At 34.2% G+C, this 15,912-nt stretch overlaps 2 protein-coding genes across 6 annotated transcripts in view; one reads left to right on the top strand and one right to left on the bottom strand.

Moving 5' to 3' along the window:
- The window catches only part of CFAP96 (cilia and flagella associated protein 96), a 90,769-nt gene that overhangs the window by 72,285 nt on the left and 2,572 nt on the right, over window positions 1-15,912 (bottom strand). For all 5 annotated transcript variants that reach the window (XR_011096299.1, XR_011096300.1, XR_011096301.1 and 2 more), the window contains exons 3-8: window positions 15,642-15,861; window positions 12,968-13,105; window positions 12,805-12,880; window positions 11,576-11,755; window positions 9,229-9,401; window positions 7,358-7,406 (exon numbers count right to left, since the gene is read on the bottom strand). Coding sequence is in view for 2 of the 5 variants with exons in the window: in XM_068681424.1 (XP_068537525.1) it covers window positions 7,358-7,406; window positions 9,229-9,401; window positions 11,576-11,755; window positions 12,805-12,880; window positions 12,968-13,105; window positions 15,642-15,861 (836 nt within the window). In the remaining 3 variants the exon portion in view is untranslated. The remainder of the gene's footprint in view (window positions 1-7,357; window positions 7,407-9,228; window positions 9,402-11,575; window positions 11,756-12,804; window positions 12,881-12,967; window positions 13,106-15,641; window positions 15,862-15,912) is intronic.
- Window positions 1,437-6,238, top strand: CCDC110 (coiled-coil domain containing 110). Its single transcript, XM_068681410.1, has 2 exons — window positions 1,437-3,795; window positions 5,931-6,238. Exons 1-2 carry the CDS (start codon window positions 1,746-1,748, stop codon window positions 5,966-5,968), a joined length of 2,088 nt encoding a protein of 695 aa, XP_068537511.1. The 5' UTR covers window positions 1,437-1,745; the 3' UTR covers window positions 5,969-6,238.

Raw genomic sequence — 15,912 nt, 5'->3', positions numbered from 1 at the left:
TAATTTTCTAAATGGCTGTTGAATAGTAAAAGAACCATTTGATGAACTCTTGTTGACTCAGGCAGGATGAAAACAATCTTAGAACTAGAAAATGAACACGAGTTAAACTGAGAAAATAACCTAATTCATTTCAATATTTTAAAAAATAAGCAACTACCTACCAGTTTTCTGACTGGTAGGTAGGTAATAGGTTTTCTTCTACCAGTTTATTTTCTACATTTTAGGTTCTTCAACAACAGCTGGAATCAGTTCAGACACTTCGGCAACAGACTCTGGAGCATGCTAGCATGGTAAAAGAACAGAAATGTTCTTAAAATATAAACACCAATTCCTGCATTTTTAGATATGGCCTTAGGTCTTTTATATTCTTATGTACAGTAAGTATACATTTAAATCATCTGTTCACTGATAAAATAATTTCACTTCAAGGTTCTCACTCTTTCTTAGTTATAATAGTATTTGGGGGCTTAGAATATTTAGAAAAACAAAGAGGAAGAACAAAACTGAGTTCAAGGGGGGAAAAAAGGAAGGATCTTTCTCTAATTTGTACTACTATAAACTCAAGGAAGCTCTGTTGTTTTCAAGGAAGTTAATTTCACCTTGTCATTGTCAATAGACAGCAGAACCTACTCCATTGTTGTAAACTGCCGTGTTTCACCGAACACTAAGACACTCTTACAGGAGAATTTTCCTGCCATCATTTTATCTGATTCATTATATAAAAGCTAAAGATTTGATGCAGGAAGCTTTACACTTTGCTCGTTATACACAATTCCATGTTCCTACACCCCACTTCCATCCAGTCTGTCCATCCCAGGAGAGAACTTCCTAATAGCATATTTTTTGGAAAGTCAAATACTTCTACATTTTTCTATAAACAATCCCAATCTCTTTCAGGTACAGTATAAAATCAGTGAGATACTAAATAAAAATATATTTGAAATGAAAACTACAGTGTATACATCAGACAAGATTTTGATGACTTGCACACCAAGTGATGCATCTCTGGTATGTTTAAAAATTTTTACCAACAAACAACTTATTCTTTAGACGGATTTTGGATTTGAGAGTTATGTGTTTTTGGAAAATAACCCAAAGGGTAATCTGGGTACAAAAAGTAACAACGGTATATTTTTCCTGAGAAGCCACAGATACATACACTGTTCTGTCCAACCCATTGTGATTACAGTTCAGTTTCTTCTCTGCACAGATAGAATGGTAGCTTGATCTTCCCTATATTCATTTGGACTATTTACAGTGGATACGGAATGCAATACAAAGCCTAAAGTGTAACAGACAGAGCCAAGGAACGAAAAGAGAGGAATGAAGAAAGGGAATAAATACTGCTCCTCTCCTAGACATAAAACCTGTTTCTGCCTCTATTTTGGGTAAATCCAGTTTGCCCTTCTTTCAAACTAACTGGGATGACAAAATAATCAGAAATAAGCTATAGTCTCTTTAGGTCATCCTTCCTTTGCTTGAAATATATTTAATCGATTTAAGACACTTACTCAGTATGTTATACCTGCTCCAAAGCCCAGTACTGAATTAAATAAGGCCCATGAAAATTGCTTACGTTCTATTAAAGGGTAAATAGCATTCACAGAGATAAAATTGTACCAGTCTTAGTTGAGAAGTGCCTTGATAATAACAACTTGTCTTATGCTTCCAGTACTGCAATGTTTCACAGTTCTTACAGTATGACAGTTTTTTGTACATTTGTTTTTAATTTTGTGGGGTAGCCTATGGAAAATCCCAAATCACCATCTTCTAAGAGAAAAGTTCACCATGAGCAACAACACTGTTCTGAGGAGCATACGGAAGCACATTCCAAGCCCGCAAATGTGGTCAGTGACATAAAAAATTCACATAGGATTTCACTGCAAAATACAGCAACTGAAAAGGTTGAATATTCAGAAGATCTACTTGGAAACAAACGGTTACTTGCAATGAAGAATGAATATAAATTGGGACATTTGGTATCTGGCACTGATCTGGAGACAGAAAGGTTGAATGCTGCCCAGGAGAAGGTAATCTGGAGTAAATCTAAACTTCCTGTACCTTCTCCCAAATATGGGAAAGAATTTCATAATACAGATGATACTAACTATACTACCAAGTTGCTGAAACAAGAATTTTGGAAGTCAGTCAGTACTGACTCAGATTCGCTAGCACAGAATACAGAAAAATCTGTCTTTTTATACAGAGAAGAATTAAATAACTTAAAAGAAGTTGCAGAAACTGTTGCCTCTTTAAATGAATCACATATTACTTTAACTCCACTTAAAGAAAATCAACTACATTTTATTAAAGAATATTATAAAAACTCTGAAAATGCCAGTGTTTGGGGTTCTTCTCCTACAACAGTATGCAATGAAAAAGCAGAATCTGAAAACCAAAATGTACGTAAAGAATTTAAAAGTGAAGGTGACAGATTCCAGGTTAATTCTTTCTCCAAAATGGTGAAAGATAAGCTACTAATGCTTGATCACAAAGAGCAATTAGAAAAAGAAAAAGCACAACTGACTGTTGTAAATCAGACACCTCCAAGGCTAGGAAATCAGAAGTTGAGTGAAATCACAGTAACCTCTGAATATGATGGGAAAACTGAAGCATTGCAAAAGTCTCTGAAAAATTCTGAGCATTTGCAAAAAAGAGTACACAATCTTCAGAATGAAAATTTAGCTCTCAAGAACAAAGTCAAATGTCTTGCTGTTACCATACAGTCTTTGAAAGAAAAAACATCAAACTGTGACATGCAAATTAAGCATTTAGCTAAAGAAAAGAAAAGTATGGTAAAGCAGTTGGTTAAATCACAAGAAGACAACAAGGAATGTATTAAGGAAGTACAGAACTTACTAAGAAAATGTAAAGAACTCCAGAAACAGAAAATAATCCTTGAGGAAGAGAAGAGTCAACTCCATCATGGAAACCAACAAACAATACAGGCACTACATGATTTTCAAATTAGGAACAAGCAATTAGAAGAAAAGATGACTACTGCTATCTGTGAAAAAGGGAAGCTCAGTGCAATGCTAGAGTGCTTGCAAAAGGAATGCTCCACAGTACAAGAAACAAATAAAAAACTTGAGATAAAAATATCCCAGCTTACAGAAGAAAAGAGTTCCCTAGAGCAAGAGCTTGAAGGAAATCAGAATGAAATACAACAAATGAAGGAAAAAGAAACTGCAACAAAATCTGAACGGGAGACTCATCTTCAATTAATGCAAATGTTGGCAGACAAGAAACTTAACCTTGAAATGAGCCTGCAGGAATGTTCTAATGCTAAACAGATGCTGCTGAAGGACTTTAAGAAAGTCCAGTCAGATAAAGATTATATAGAAAAGAAACTTATGACTGAACTCAGAAATGCAAAAGCAGATATTGATCTTTTGAAGTCTAACTTGACCTCTGCAAACAGAGAATGCAAGAGGTTATCAATGGTAATAACAAACATCACAGAGGAAAATCAGGTACTTAAGAAAGAACTACAGGAACATAGACAAGATGCTTTCAAATATGAAAATGACATTAGAAAACTGATTGAAGAACACTTAATACTAGAAAATCACCTGTGGACTATTGAAAATGAGAGAGATGTATTACAGTTTGAATTCCACCATTTGCATAAGGATTACGTTTATCTCCGAGGCCAAGCTACAGCCCTAGTCTGGGCACAAAAGACACCCAATTCCAGTTTTGGCACTATGCAAGATGACTGTTCTGAATATTCCTCTGGAATTTGTAAAGAAATTCCTGATTCTCAGTATGCAGCTTTGGAATACCTTTCACAAGGTAAGAGCTTTATTTTGCAGTAACAACATTTTTTTTGTTTTCTAAATTCAGTATTTTTGTTTTCTAACATCATTGTACACAATGTGTCCTTCTCATCTGATTTTTCTGGTAAGCGTATTACTGAAACTGTATGCTACATTAGGTTTTAACTAGAAAAATTATAGCTTTGCTGTTTTTAAGTCTTAGCAAGTTGCTAAGGATAAAAGGGCTTCTGAAAAAGAGATTGTGCAGAATGTATATATTCTTATACAACAAAACCTGAATGAATTAATTGCTCCAGCGCACACAAAGCTTGGGAATTTTTCCATTTGACTGCAGTGAACTCTAGACAGGTGTTTATATGATAAATCTTGGAGCTTCAGGGGTCTTTGCTACTATTTTCTGGAGACACTCTGGAGTACTTTCTTCCACCTTTTAAAGAAATAAATTGATTTTCTTTTCCAGGCAATTCCTCATAATATACAACAGTCTATTGCTTCAAATAAATTGTAATAAAAATGTGTTGTTTTTTTTTTTTTTAATGCTCAGTCATTTCCATTTTTGTTAAGTTCTCAAAACTGTCTCCTCCTTTTGATAATTGGCTGAATTTCACAGATTCACAAGAGCAAGTCCTTAAACAATTATAAGTAGTCTACAGAAATGTAATAATACTGTGACAGTTTACAGGAGATGGAATTCTGTCCCTAAGATTTCAGTATCAGGAGGGAACCTTTTTAGCTGAACAGCTTAGTACATGCCACATTTCAGAGCTTATTCTGCAAAAAGTCCTAAGTTTCAACTGTGTTTCCATATGTTTTAGATGACATCCAGTTCTGGTCTATGTTCAATTAACACAAGATACCTTTATCTTTTTATGCTAGGTACTGAAAGGTTATTAGTTAAAACGTGAACTTTAACATTTTAATTGTAAACGTAGTGAGAATGGTCATAGCTATTAAAGACACAAAAATTAGCCTCTTAGATATAGTCACTGCACAAATAATCCGATTTTCTCAACCATGGGAACAGGGGGAGGAAGAAATTTCACAAAAGTATTGCATATAATATTCTATGAAGCTAAAGTAACCTGTGTGTCATGTCACTACAACACTATTTCTCTTTATTCTGTTACATTTTTAAGTTTTTTTGTTTGTTTGTTTGTTTTTTGTTTTTTACCTCCTTAATAAATCCATAACAGTAAAACAGTTGCTGGTGTTTCCAGAACAGACTTAGAGGTAATTATTCATCTTCACTTTCCTACTAATACAACACTGTACAAGCTCAATATCTTCAGAGACTGTTACTACATGGAAGTAATCCATTTCTTCAATAATTCATAAATAGCAATTGCAACAACAACAAACAACAATTTTTGTCTGGTTTGTAATATAGCACACTAAATGTAGAGTGTGTTTTTGCATCAGCACTGATATATGTATCAGGACAGCTATAAACTACATTAAAGATTAAAGTCTACCTCTTTAATGGTTATTCCTGTAAACACATTTTAAAATACAAAACACATATAAACAATTTTATTTTATTTTTAATGGAGATAGGCAAAATTATTAAGTTATTCTGCACTACACACACAGATTCAATAAGGACATTAAAACATAAATACTTGGGCAGCTGAGTAGATGGTCAGGCATTTAATTGCATTTGATGCTTACAGAAACATGAAGTTGCTTCAGACTGTAACTGTTAAATTTTTGTAAGAATTATTTATAAAGGTGACTGGCTATATCTATACCGTAAGGGAAGCTGTAATCATGAAAATGATTTAATATCTGACGTCCTCCCTATCCCATATAATTAGGCAATGAAATTTAAGAAAGTTCTAAATTCCACCATCATGATGAAGTGCACTGCCAAGAAGCTTATTGTATCAAAACAATTGTTATTTGTATTAAAACAGCATATCGTGGCCCTAATTAGAAACAGGCATTAGATCACTGGGACCACGCATTTTCTGACAGGGAATTATCAGGAGAAGTAATTGGTCCTGTGATTACCAGATAAGGTTAGCTCACATGCACTAAAAATTTTCTCAGACTGGGTTGTCATGTTTTTTGTTGTTGTTTTTTTTTTGCTGTTGCTGTTTTGTTTTTTAACAAAGCTCCATATATTTTAACCTCGTTTCCTCATTTCGCTAGGGAATGACAAGATTACTGAAACACAGAAGAAAAATTGAAAAGGCAGAAGGACATATAGTAAAACTTCAGAGCAGTCTTCATCAGCTATACTACATCAGAACAAGTTAGAAGTACAGTGCTGATCATTCTACCTAGGAATGCTGTACCTACAAAGTTTATAAATGAAGAACATGATGTATCATCCTGATAATTTGTACAAAGAGACACTGCAGTACCTGAGGCCAGCACCAGTACAATTATCTAATATGAGGTATAAAAAAGAAAGAAGGAATTCTATTATAGGTCTTTGGATAAAGAAAACATCAACATTCTTGTAAAGGTTAGTATTTTAAAATATGGCTGGGTCCTCTTTTCTCAGAGGAAGGGGTTTTACACCTTAGTAAGTGCTGGTAGACCTGGCCAACAATCATTGGTTTTATTTTTATTTTCTTTGATGGAAATGAGAGATCCAGTCTAGAAATTCTTAAAAAAAAAAAAAAAAAAAATACTCATCCTGTGAACAGCAAAAAGGATGTTTACAAAAAAAGAATAAATGTTGTCTTCATGAAATAATTTGGATATTTTGATTTTATTATTTTTTTTTTTTACAATAAAATAGCTTTGTTTTACATGAACAAATTTCTTGGACCTCGTATAAAAATCTGTCAAAAAATAGTAAGGTAGAGCTAAGGTGTTCATTTAGGATCACAGTTCCATACAAGAAGAAGCTAGTTTGAAAGTTGGATCACATATGTTAGGATCCTTCCATACACAAAAAGTGAAATTGAGCTGCTCTTGGAGAATATATCAACACTTAGGGCTTAGGGCTGACTTAGGTCTGTCAGGAAACACAGGAAGAGTGTTTCACAGATGCTGGTCAATCAAGAGGACTCCTTTTATAATAGGCTGATTGAGGACAGGTTTCGAACAATACCTGATATGGGTCATTTTGAGAAGGTCATCCTAACTGAAGATTTTATACAACAGTTTTTACACAACGTACAGTTGAAATAAACTACAAGTTGTAATTCTAATAAAGGTAAACAATGACCTTAGCTTCAGTTTGGGCAACAAATGAATTATTTGGTTGATACATACACTAATACTCACTGTGAAATATGCATCCTTTCTTCCACCATAATATATAATGAATTTGCAACCTAAATCACTCATTAGAAAGTATGTTTTGTAAATTACATATCAAAAAGTCCAGTTAAGCAATAAGATGAAAAAATATTTACCCTTGGACTTACTGAATGTATGATTTCAAATTATTATAGCCTTATAACCAAATATTGCACTCTCAATAATTAAAAAAATAAGATTGTATTGCCATATATACTCAAATTCCACTTTTCCCATTTTTATTTGCTTTGAATGCCTATTAGCAAGCATACTGTTAAGAGCTGACAATCTAAAAAGTATAACCTTCGTTTCATCATGTTTACCTAGTCAGATGTCAGGTGTGCAGTCTTGTAGTTATTTGCATTTATTGATCTGGAATGTAAATTAAGAGTGAAATATTAGCTTTTGGTAGAGTATCACTGTACAAAATAGGAGAATTTTTGTAGAAATTAAAAACTGTTACACCCTTCCCTATAATTAGATTTAACTTTAATCCTTGTGGAGTCTAACTGGTATCAACAGAGCTCCGTGTGAGAGCAAGAATCTCAAATCCAATTGCAGGATTATGGTAAAAATATCAGAAAATTGGCTTTGCACTGGAAAGTATATAAAAACTGTAATTCAGTGGGTAAGCAGATGATTTGAAAAACGTCTTACCAAATTTCTTAACTGTATGAGCTATAAGCTTCATACTTATAATATATGCTGTTCACAACTCTCGTTCCACTAAACCTAGGAATAATGAAGCAAAAATAAATACTGTCTTTAAAATTGTGAGGAGAGAAATAGTAGCAGAGAATTTGAAATAGTAGCTTTAATTTCTCTCTGTGGAATTTCTGTTGGAACTGTGTGTTTTGTGTCTCTTTACAAACACTTTTAATGATTCCATCATATTCATATCCCTGAGCACATGGTGATACTTCACAATCAGCCACTCCCTTTCCATTTCAAAACCTACTTCACATGCAGCTCGTTTTTTCCAATAAAAACATCTCATTTGGGAACATGAATTTTTATTCTGTTGATGAAACAACAATTCAAACAATACACTGATAAGGTTCCTCAGGCCAGTATTCCATTCTTTTTCTCTTTTAGTAGTTTAAAAACACCAGCGGGCATATGGAAGGCTGTGCTTTCTTATATCAGAGTTGGTAGCTAACAGGCTTTTAGGTATACAAAGTTACTTTCAATTATTTCTTAGTTTCCATTAGTATAAGAAGTAATGTGGAGTAGTAATAATGTAGCTTCTGGTTTTGCCTTATGAGCATAAATATAAATTTCAAAATATTCCTGCAACTTAAGAAGTGTTTATGCAAATTCAGATACATGGTGAAATAAACTAAATAGAATAGTAATGGGTAGATAAAAGAGCAGTATTTCTTAGACTTCACATATGATATTTAAAAAAAAAAAATCACAAATGTGAAACAGATGCCTCTAAGACAGTTTTAAAAATTTTAAGCAAACATTTCTAAAATATTTCATGTTGTTCATGAAGCATGCAAAAAACAAAAAGCACATCGGTATCTATGTTTAGCTGCTGTACATGCAACCTTAGAAATCTGCATTTGAAAGTGGTTTCTCTGAATAAAGAACACGGCTGTGATTATCTGCTTGAATTACAGCAAAGCCAAACACAGAAAATAAATTTATTTAAAGGTTATACCTTAGCATGATAAAAAGTAAAAACAAAGAATATGATTATATACACCTATCCATAGTACTATAATGTCTCTTCTAACATTACACAGAGACATGTTTATAGTCAGAAATCTAAACTGAGTGCCATCGTTTCCAGAGCTTCACGGGCTTAAATTAAATAGCATTACTTTTGCCAGCAGAGGGAGCCAATTTTATTCCATAAACAAGGGAAAACAAAAGCAGATTTTGTTTTTAGTAGGAGCATTCCTGTCTTTTTGCATTTATTATGTCAGGAAAAAAATACATTTTTTTTTTAAGTGATAACTGTACATCATGATTTTGAAGATCTCTAGGATATGTATAGTCGTTTACAGTAACCTGAATTTACAAAAGTGTAGGAATAAATTTTGAAAGCCAGGTTCTTTACACATTTCTTATCCTTTTGTCAGTAATTAATTCCTTCAGTTATTTAATTAATTTAGACTGTAATAAACAGTTGTGCTAGTGAATTTTGGTAGATGGCATATATGAAACACAAATTAAAGTGGCTTACCTTGTGACATTTAAAGTTATTATGCTTGTAACAGGTCTGCTTCTTGGTCCAGGAGGAGGATAGAAAATCTTTCGTTCTTTACTGGTTGGGACAGCCATAGATTTTTTAATTACATAAGGATCAGCAGAATGGCTTGGATAAGGATCAAACGTGCCTCCTTTCATGCCCCCTGACTGAAAAGAAAAAAAAAAAAAAAAAGAAAAAAAAACCTTCAAAGTGCCAATCTACAAAACAATTATGTTAATTAAAATGTTTCTCATGCAAAAGCAAGTAAGAATACTGAATAGCAGACTGCATCATATTATATAAAAAACAGAAACCAAATGTTGCCTAAGCTTGCCTTGGAAACTTTAAGGAAAATATTAGTAATTATTTAGATGACTTCACAGTTTAAAATGTCCTTTGTAAGTCTGGATTTTGAGGGCAGGATTATAAAAATGTGATGGAAAAAGTAAAATTATAACTCATAAAATGAGTTATGTTGTGGAAAAAATAAAAACAGGGAGAGAATTCTTATGCCACTTTTAGTTCATTAGCACACCTCAATGTCTGGTGCAGGTGTAGAGATCATTCCACACAGGTAAGATTTTGGCATTATTATCCATACGCTTGATTGGACTGAATACAGCATTGGCTTTTCCTGTAATATTATGTCCACTAATACTACAACAGTGGGAAATTTTAGTTAAAAAGCATGCAGGGGCCTTATTAACTCTTCGCAATCCACAAGTACAGTTAGAATCACAGAATCACAGAATTTCTAGGTTGGAAGAGACCTAGTTAAAACATACCATCTGTTGAGGCTGCATCCCATAGAAGTGCAACATTAAATGATTCAATCTAAACACTAAAGCAATTTTTCCTATAAGGATTTGCATAGCAAAGAGGGACACTGTGCACATAATTTAAGTATCTGGGGACAACTTATACAGTGAGGAGCACAGAGAGCCAGGAGCAGGATCCCTGGCATTGTCAGCCAGAAGAAATGCTGACTGTCTAGCAGCTGACTTCTCAGAACGCTTTGCCTTACTGAAGGATCTGAGCTGCTTCATCTGTGAGGCTGAACACCTGACAAAATTTCTCATGTGTGTGTATTCTTGCTATCTCTTTCTAAATAGTTACATTTTCACTGCTATCATCACCTTTCTCAGATGAATCAGTATCAGTCAAATAAGTCAAGGGTGAAGGTAGGAATAATTGTGAAATGATGCTTAGCAGAACATTGTATTAAATGACTGACAATGGAACTCCAAAACAAAGAATATAAAGGGAACCGATTAAGGGGTGTTACTGTATTAAGTATCTGGAGTCATCTAAGAGAAACAGATTTACGCATCTATATCTTAAACCCATTTCAAACTGGAATTAAGATTTAGCCTGAAGTGAATGACATGAACTCAGTATCTCATCTCACAAAACTATCAAGATGGAATGCTTTATGGAATGCAAAAACAGCCATTTGGATTTTAAGAAATAACAACACTAAGCACCTGGAACAAATGAACTATGTTCCTCAACATTAACCCCAAGCCTCACTCTTTATGTCCTCTGAGCCCTTCCACATGCATTTATTCCCATCCATCTCCTCCTTTTCTCCTAACTACTGTAGAATTAGAAAATTCTAAAAAAAATAAAATAAAAATTTTAAAAAAGCTGCTTCCATATCTGTATCTTCTGCTGCTGCTAACTCCTGAGTTATCTCCTTCAGCCTAAGTTAAGTCCTGCAGACCTTCCCTGGGCAGCAGCCCTAATCTGAGATTTTCTGCACCTTCTAGCTATCCATTCCCATGACACTTCCAGTAATTACCTTATATGTATATATATATGTATGTATGTATGTATGTATATATACGTATATATATATATAAAAAGATATATAAATATAGAAGATATTTATATAAAAGATAATTATATAGGCTGGTAGTAATCAACAGGTTCAAAAATTGTATGAGTGACTGACAGAGTCCAAAATAGAAGAACATTTCATTTTGCTACAGTAACCCATTCTTACTGTTATTTATTACATAACCTTCTGCTTTGGATGTTTTTCATGGCATATGTAGTCATTTAAAGGTATGTTAACAGCACAATGCAGATTTCTAAAATAAAAAAGGCTTTTTAGGTTTTTTGAAACAGGTTATCAGGTAGTATTGGGTCAAACAAGATTTCATTACCTTGCAAATTGAAAGCAAAAATAAACTGAATAGTATCTTTTGTATTTTTAACAGTAAGAAAGTAATAGCAAAAAGAAACATTGGTTTCTCTCTTATGTACTACATGCAAAGCTTTTAACCAGAAATATCTGAATATTCATCCTTTGTTTCCAGTAACTGTAAGATAAACTAACCTTTTTAGCAGGAGAACTTGGTATAAAAGGCGGTGCAATTGGCTTCTCTGGAGGTGGTTTCTTCACAGGTGGCAAAGGTTTGTCATTAAAATAAGGATTCACATCAAAATAGTCCTGGGGATACAGATTGATCTTGAAAGGCCCTCCTTTAACCAAACGCTTGTGTTCCTCTCGTGCTTTCTGTAAAACAAATACTTTGGAATCAAGAATATTGATCTTTCTTACTCTATTTTATTCTCCAAACCGAAAAATTGAAAGCATTTAAATTCAGAAGGAGAATGTTCACTCTGTCTTCTCTCATTTGATCAAGGTACTTAAATACACACCATGTATGATGGAGCATGCAGAGACACTGACCAGAAAGCGCACCAATCACTACAAAAGTGTAGTAGAAAAATGTCAGGAAAAGCACTATTCAAGACATGTCTAACAGTACTGTTATACCTGTATTTTGGGCATACATGCATATATTCATATTGAAAATTCTGCTTGCATGCGTCCCAGCTGCATAGCAGCTCACAGTTGTGAACAGTCACCACTACATTTCCCAGAATCCGCACCTTACTACATTGAGCTTCTCTATGAATCAGCAATTTTGTATCATGGGAGATATCAACTTCCCAGATTCTACTTTAAGATAATACAGGTTTGACTCTGAATTTGTCTCAACTGTGGGTAACTGAATTGTTTCTTCTAATCTTGTTCTTACTCTAGGCCAAAAAAACGTACTTCTGCTAACATTTTTCACTATATATAATGAAAATACATAGGAAAACTAAAATCAGTGCAAGGAAATTTAGGAGCTGTCTTAGATTTATGAACTTACATGATAAAAAGGAACAGGGTTTGGTTTGGTTTAGTTTTTATGAATCTTCTAGAATAATAAGGTCCCATTTCTGACAATGACAGAATTATGACTGTTCTTACTATATGAATTGTTTGGTCATTACTGCTGCTTAATGCCTTCACACATAAAAAAAAAAAATTAAGGTCAAATCTTGAATGGTAGAACTTGTGTGGGATATTCCCAGTTGTCATGAAAAAATAATGAAGCAACTAAAACTAAATCTTTGTTTTTACAGTATGGTGATTAATTTGTTTTCCTTCCTCCACCTTGTAAATAAACATTGTAACTTCAAGCTAAGGAAACATCATAGAGAACAAAAGTTAATGTAAATTCTAATAAATAAAAATGACTAATACTTAATAAAGACTTTTTTTTTTTTTACCTTTGCAATTAATTTTTCTAATTCATACCCATCTGCTTCATGTGGATATTGTTCTCCTATGGTAAGATTTGCATAACTGTAAAAAGAGAATGAATTAGTCAGATGTTCAAAACTCATGACAGATTTAATAAATTACTCTGCAAAAAGTAGGAAGTGAAGTTACCCATATCCGGTTCCTTTTTTTCCTGGATTAGTATAAAAATTCTTTCCAGGAGGAATGTATCTTTCTCTGGCTTTCAGTTGTGCACTGAAGTATGTAAATGGACCTCCTATAGTTCCATAATAGGTGCCCTTTCCACATCTAAAAATAACAAATTAATACATTAATTAGACCTTTGCAAATATTTCAGGCTTTCCATATCTAGTGTGCCAAAATGTGTAGAAAACCCAAACAAGTAATATCTCCAGAGTTAAACATAAAAACAGGCCAGATCCACTGTGCAAGTAACTACAATTACAGGAATTCTATGTATGGTCAGACAGAAAAGAACAAGGTGTCAGCAGAGATGAAGTTTGGACATGCTAAATATTAGTTATCTTTCTGCCTTGTCACAGAAGGGAAGTAAAAGGAGGCACAACTCATTTAGGAGAAACACCTCTGCCTAGAAAGCTGCAGGAATTCACAGACTGGTTGTCATGACCAACCTGAAAAATCAGTATTTGCTGATAAATGTATGACAAACTGATGAAATAGCTGAATGGCAATTTGGTCCGCTAAGCTGCAGCTACACTGGTCACAGAACAACCCCAAACAAAGAACCCCCTGCCTCTGTCATCCAAAACTGAACAGAAAAATATAAACAGTGACTACTGGATGGGATTTGTCAATTACTCCAGACAGCTCGGGTAATCTGCTTTGGCTGGGCTGTCTGTAATTATTGCGGGGAAAAAGTGAAGTGTCCTATTTAAAGAGTTTCTATTTAAACAAGCCATTAATGAATACTGACAGGATTGGGATGCCAAGGTAACATTTGCCATCTTTGCACAGAACACTAACCATTGCCTGTTCATTACCCTCCCTTTACTTTTGGGCTTCATAAACCCAAATACAGGGGAAAATGGGCAAACTGACAATGCACAGACAACCTCCTTTATCTTGGCATTTCCCAGCTTATAAGTGCTTTGCTTCATGTTCTTTAAACGTCTTTTTTTTTTTGCAAGCAGGCTTTTTATATGCCAGTGACAAAATAATAAAGAAAGGAAACAGGAAGAAAATAAAGGCCTAGGCTTCAGTCACATCTTCAGAATGTGACATCGCTGCAACCTCTGCATTTGAAGCCAACGATAAACATGTAAGGAAAAGATTTACAAAAATTGTTGTTATTGAGGCAGCCAAGAATAACAACATCAAGAACAGCAACAGATACAGTTCTGTTCTAGTTCCTTAGGTGAAATATGAGTCAGTTTCAGATACAAGAAAGGTACAATCTCTACATTACTTGCCTGAGGATCCCATTAAAAGAGAAGATGGTGGTTACCTTCCCAGCCTCTGCTTTGTACTACTGTGCCAGTACAAATTCAGGAGAGGATAAAGAACCTGTCCTAAAGTTATTTCTAGAAGAACTCAAAGGTCTTACAACCCAAAAAAGAACATGAGCCACTAAACACACATCAAATAAGTGCATTTGTGCACTTTGATGGAGGAGGGAACGCTGGCAGGTGTTTGTTGTAAGCAACTTAGTGGAGAAGAGCAAGACTGAACCCAGAAAGCATGTGAACAGGACTCTAGACTGACACAGATTTGAAATTAGTGCCTAGGTGTTTCTAACAGTTAAGCTCCAATAAATTGTTTGCTTGCTATAAAAGTAAAGTTGAAGTAGAAAGAAAGTTTTGAACACAGCGCTTGCATATTTTCTGTCACCAGAAATAGCACGTGTGTATCCGACAGAAAGCCAACACACCAGGTCTTTCGATCCTGTTAACAGCCAAAATGTTCCTGTAACATATGACAGAACATGGCTAATCCTTGCATCTCAAAATAGTTATACAGAATACACAAGAGGTTACTCTCTAAACTTTCCAAAGAGAAAGCTGCAGAAAGATATGACTAAATATAACCATGAGACTGTAAGAACTAGGCCCTGTACATGGGCTGAATCCTGTCTCTCATTGCAGCAACAAGAACACAAGATTGTACAGTCATAAACAAGTCACTAGACTCTGTTTTTTTTACATGTTAATCATAGTAGTTATAGGAAACCAATTGCATTGGTATCATTTTGTCATGCAATTAATGCTGTGCAAATAGGAAAGGTGTCTTTATTTGAATATTATTCTGCATATACTCCTCAACTCTATAGCATCTTCTGATCATCCCATAGGCTAATTGGCATTTTCTTCTTGCAAAAAGGTAATGCATATGAATTCAAACTGTTAACAGCCCCTTTTCCTGCTGTTTTTGCAATATATATGCTATCTATATTTTGGGAGGCTCAGAAATGGGAGAAAATACTGTATCTGAAAAGTTCCAACAGATTTCATGCTAAATTAAAATGAAATATTAATTTGTTAGTTATCCAGACCCTTTTCCCATATTCATCTTAATTTTCATTAAAAATGAGAAGCTAAAAAGTAAGAAAATTGTACATAGCATTAGACAGATACATGAAACAGTGGTTAAGAGCAAGCATCAAGTCCTTATCCCTACCTGTGTCCAGCCTTCAGTCATCTCCAGTTATGGGCTGCTGCTCATAAGTTCAGTACTGACTAACACCACATTGTATAAAACAACAATATTTTATTCCCATTACAGGTTTTATAAGAAATCACCTATGAAAACTATCTTCAGTGTACAGAACAGAAAAAAGGTCAATTTAATATATTTTCATAATACTTACGGCAATTTGTCTCCATTACTGGGCAGGAAAGCTTTGCCCAAATTTTTCTTTGCTTCTGCCAATCTATAGCGTCTCCTTAGCTGAACAGGGTTTGAGTAGGCTTCACCATCGAAAATCCTTACAAACTGAGGCTCAAAATAACCTTCTTGAAGAGCTGACAATGTTTTGGAACCCCCAGGTAACATTTGTCTGTTCTTGCTTGCAGCTTCATTAAAAGGGCCTTTAAAAAAGTAAGCACTGTAAATAACCATTCGATGTCAGTGCTTCCCTT

This window comes from Anas acuta, chromosome 4 (assembly GCF_963932015.1).
Source record: "Anas acuta chromosome 4, bAnaAcu1.1, whole genome shotgun sequence".
Lineage (NCBI taxonomy): Eukaryota > Metazoa > Chordata > Aves > Anseriformes > Anatidae > Anas > Anas acuta.
This window is presented reverse-complemented; position numbering and strand designations above follow the sequence as displayed.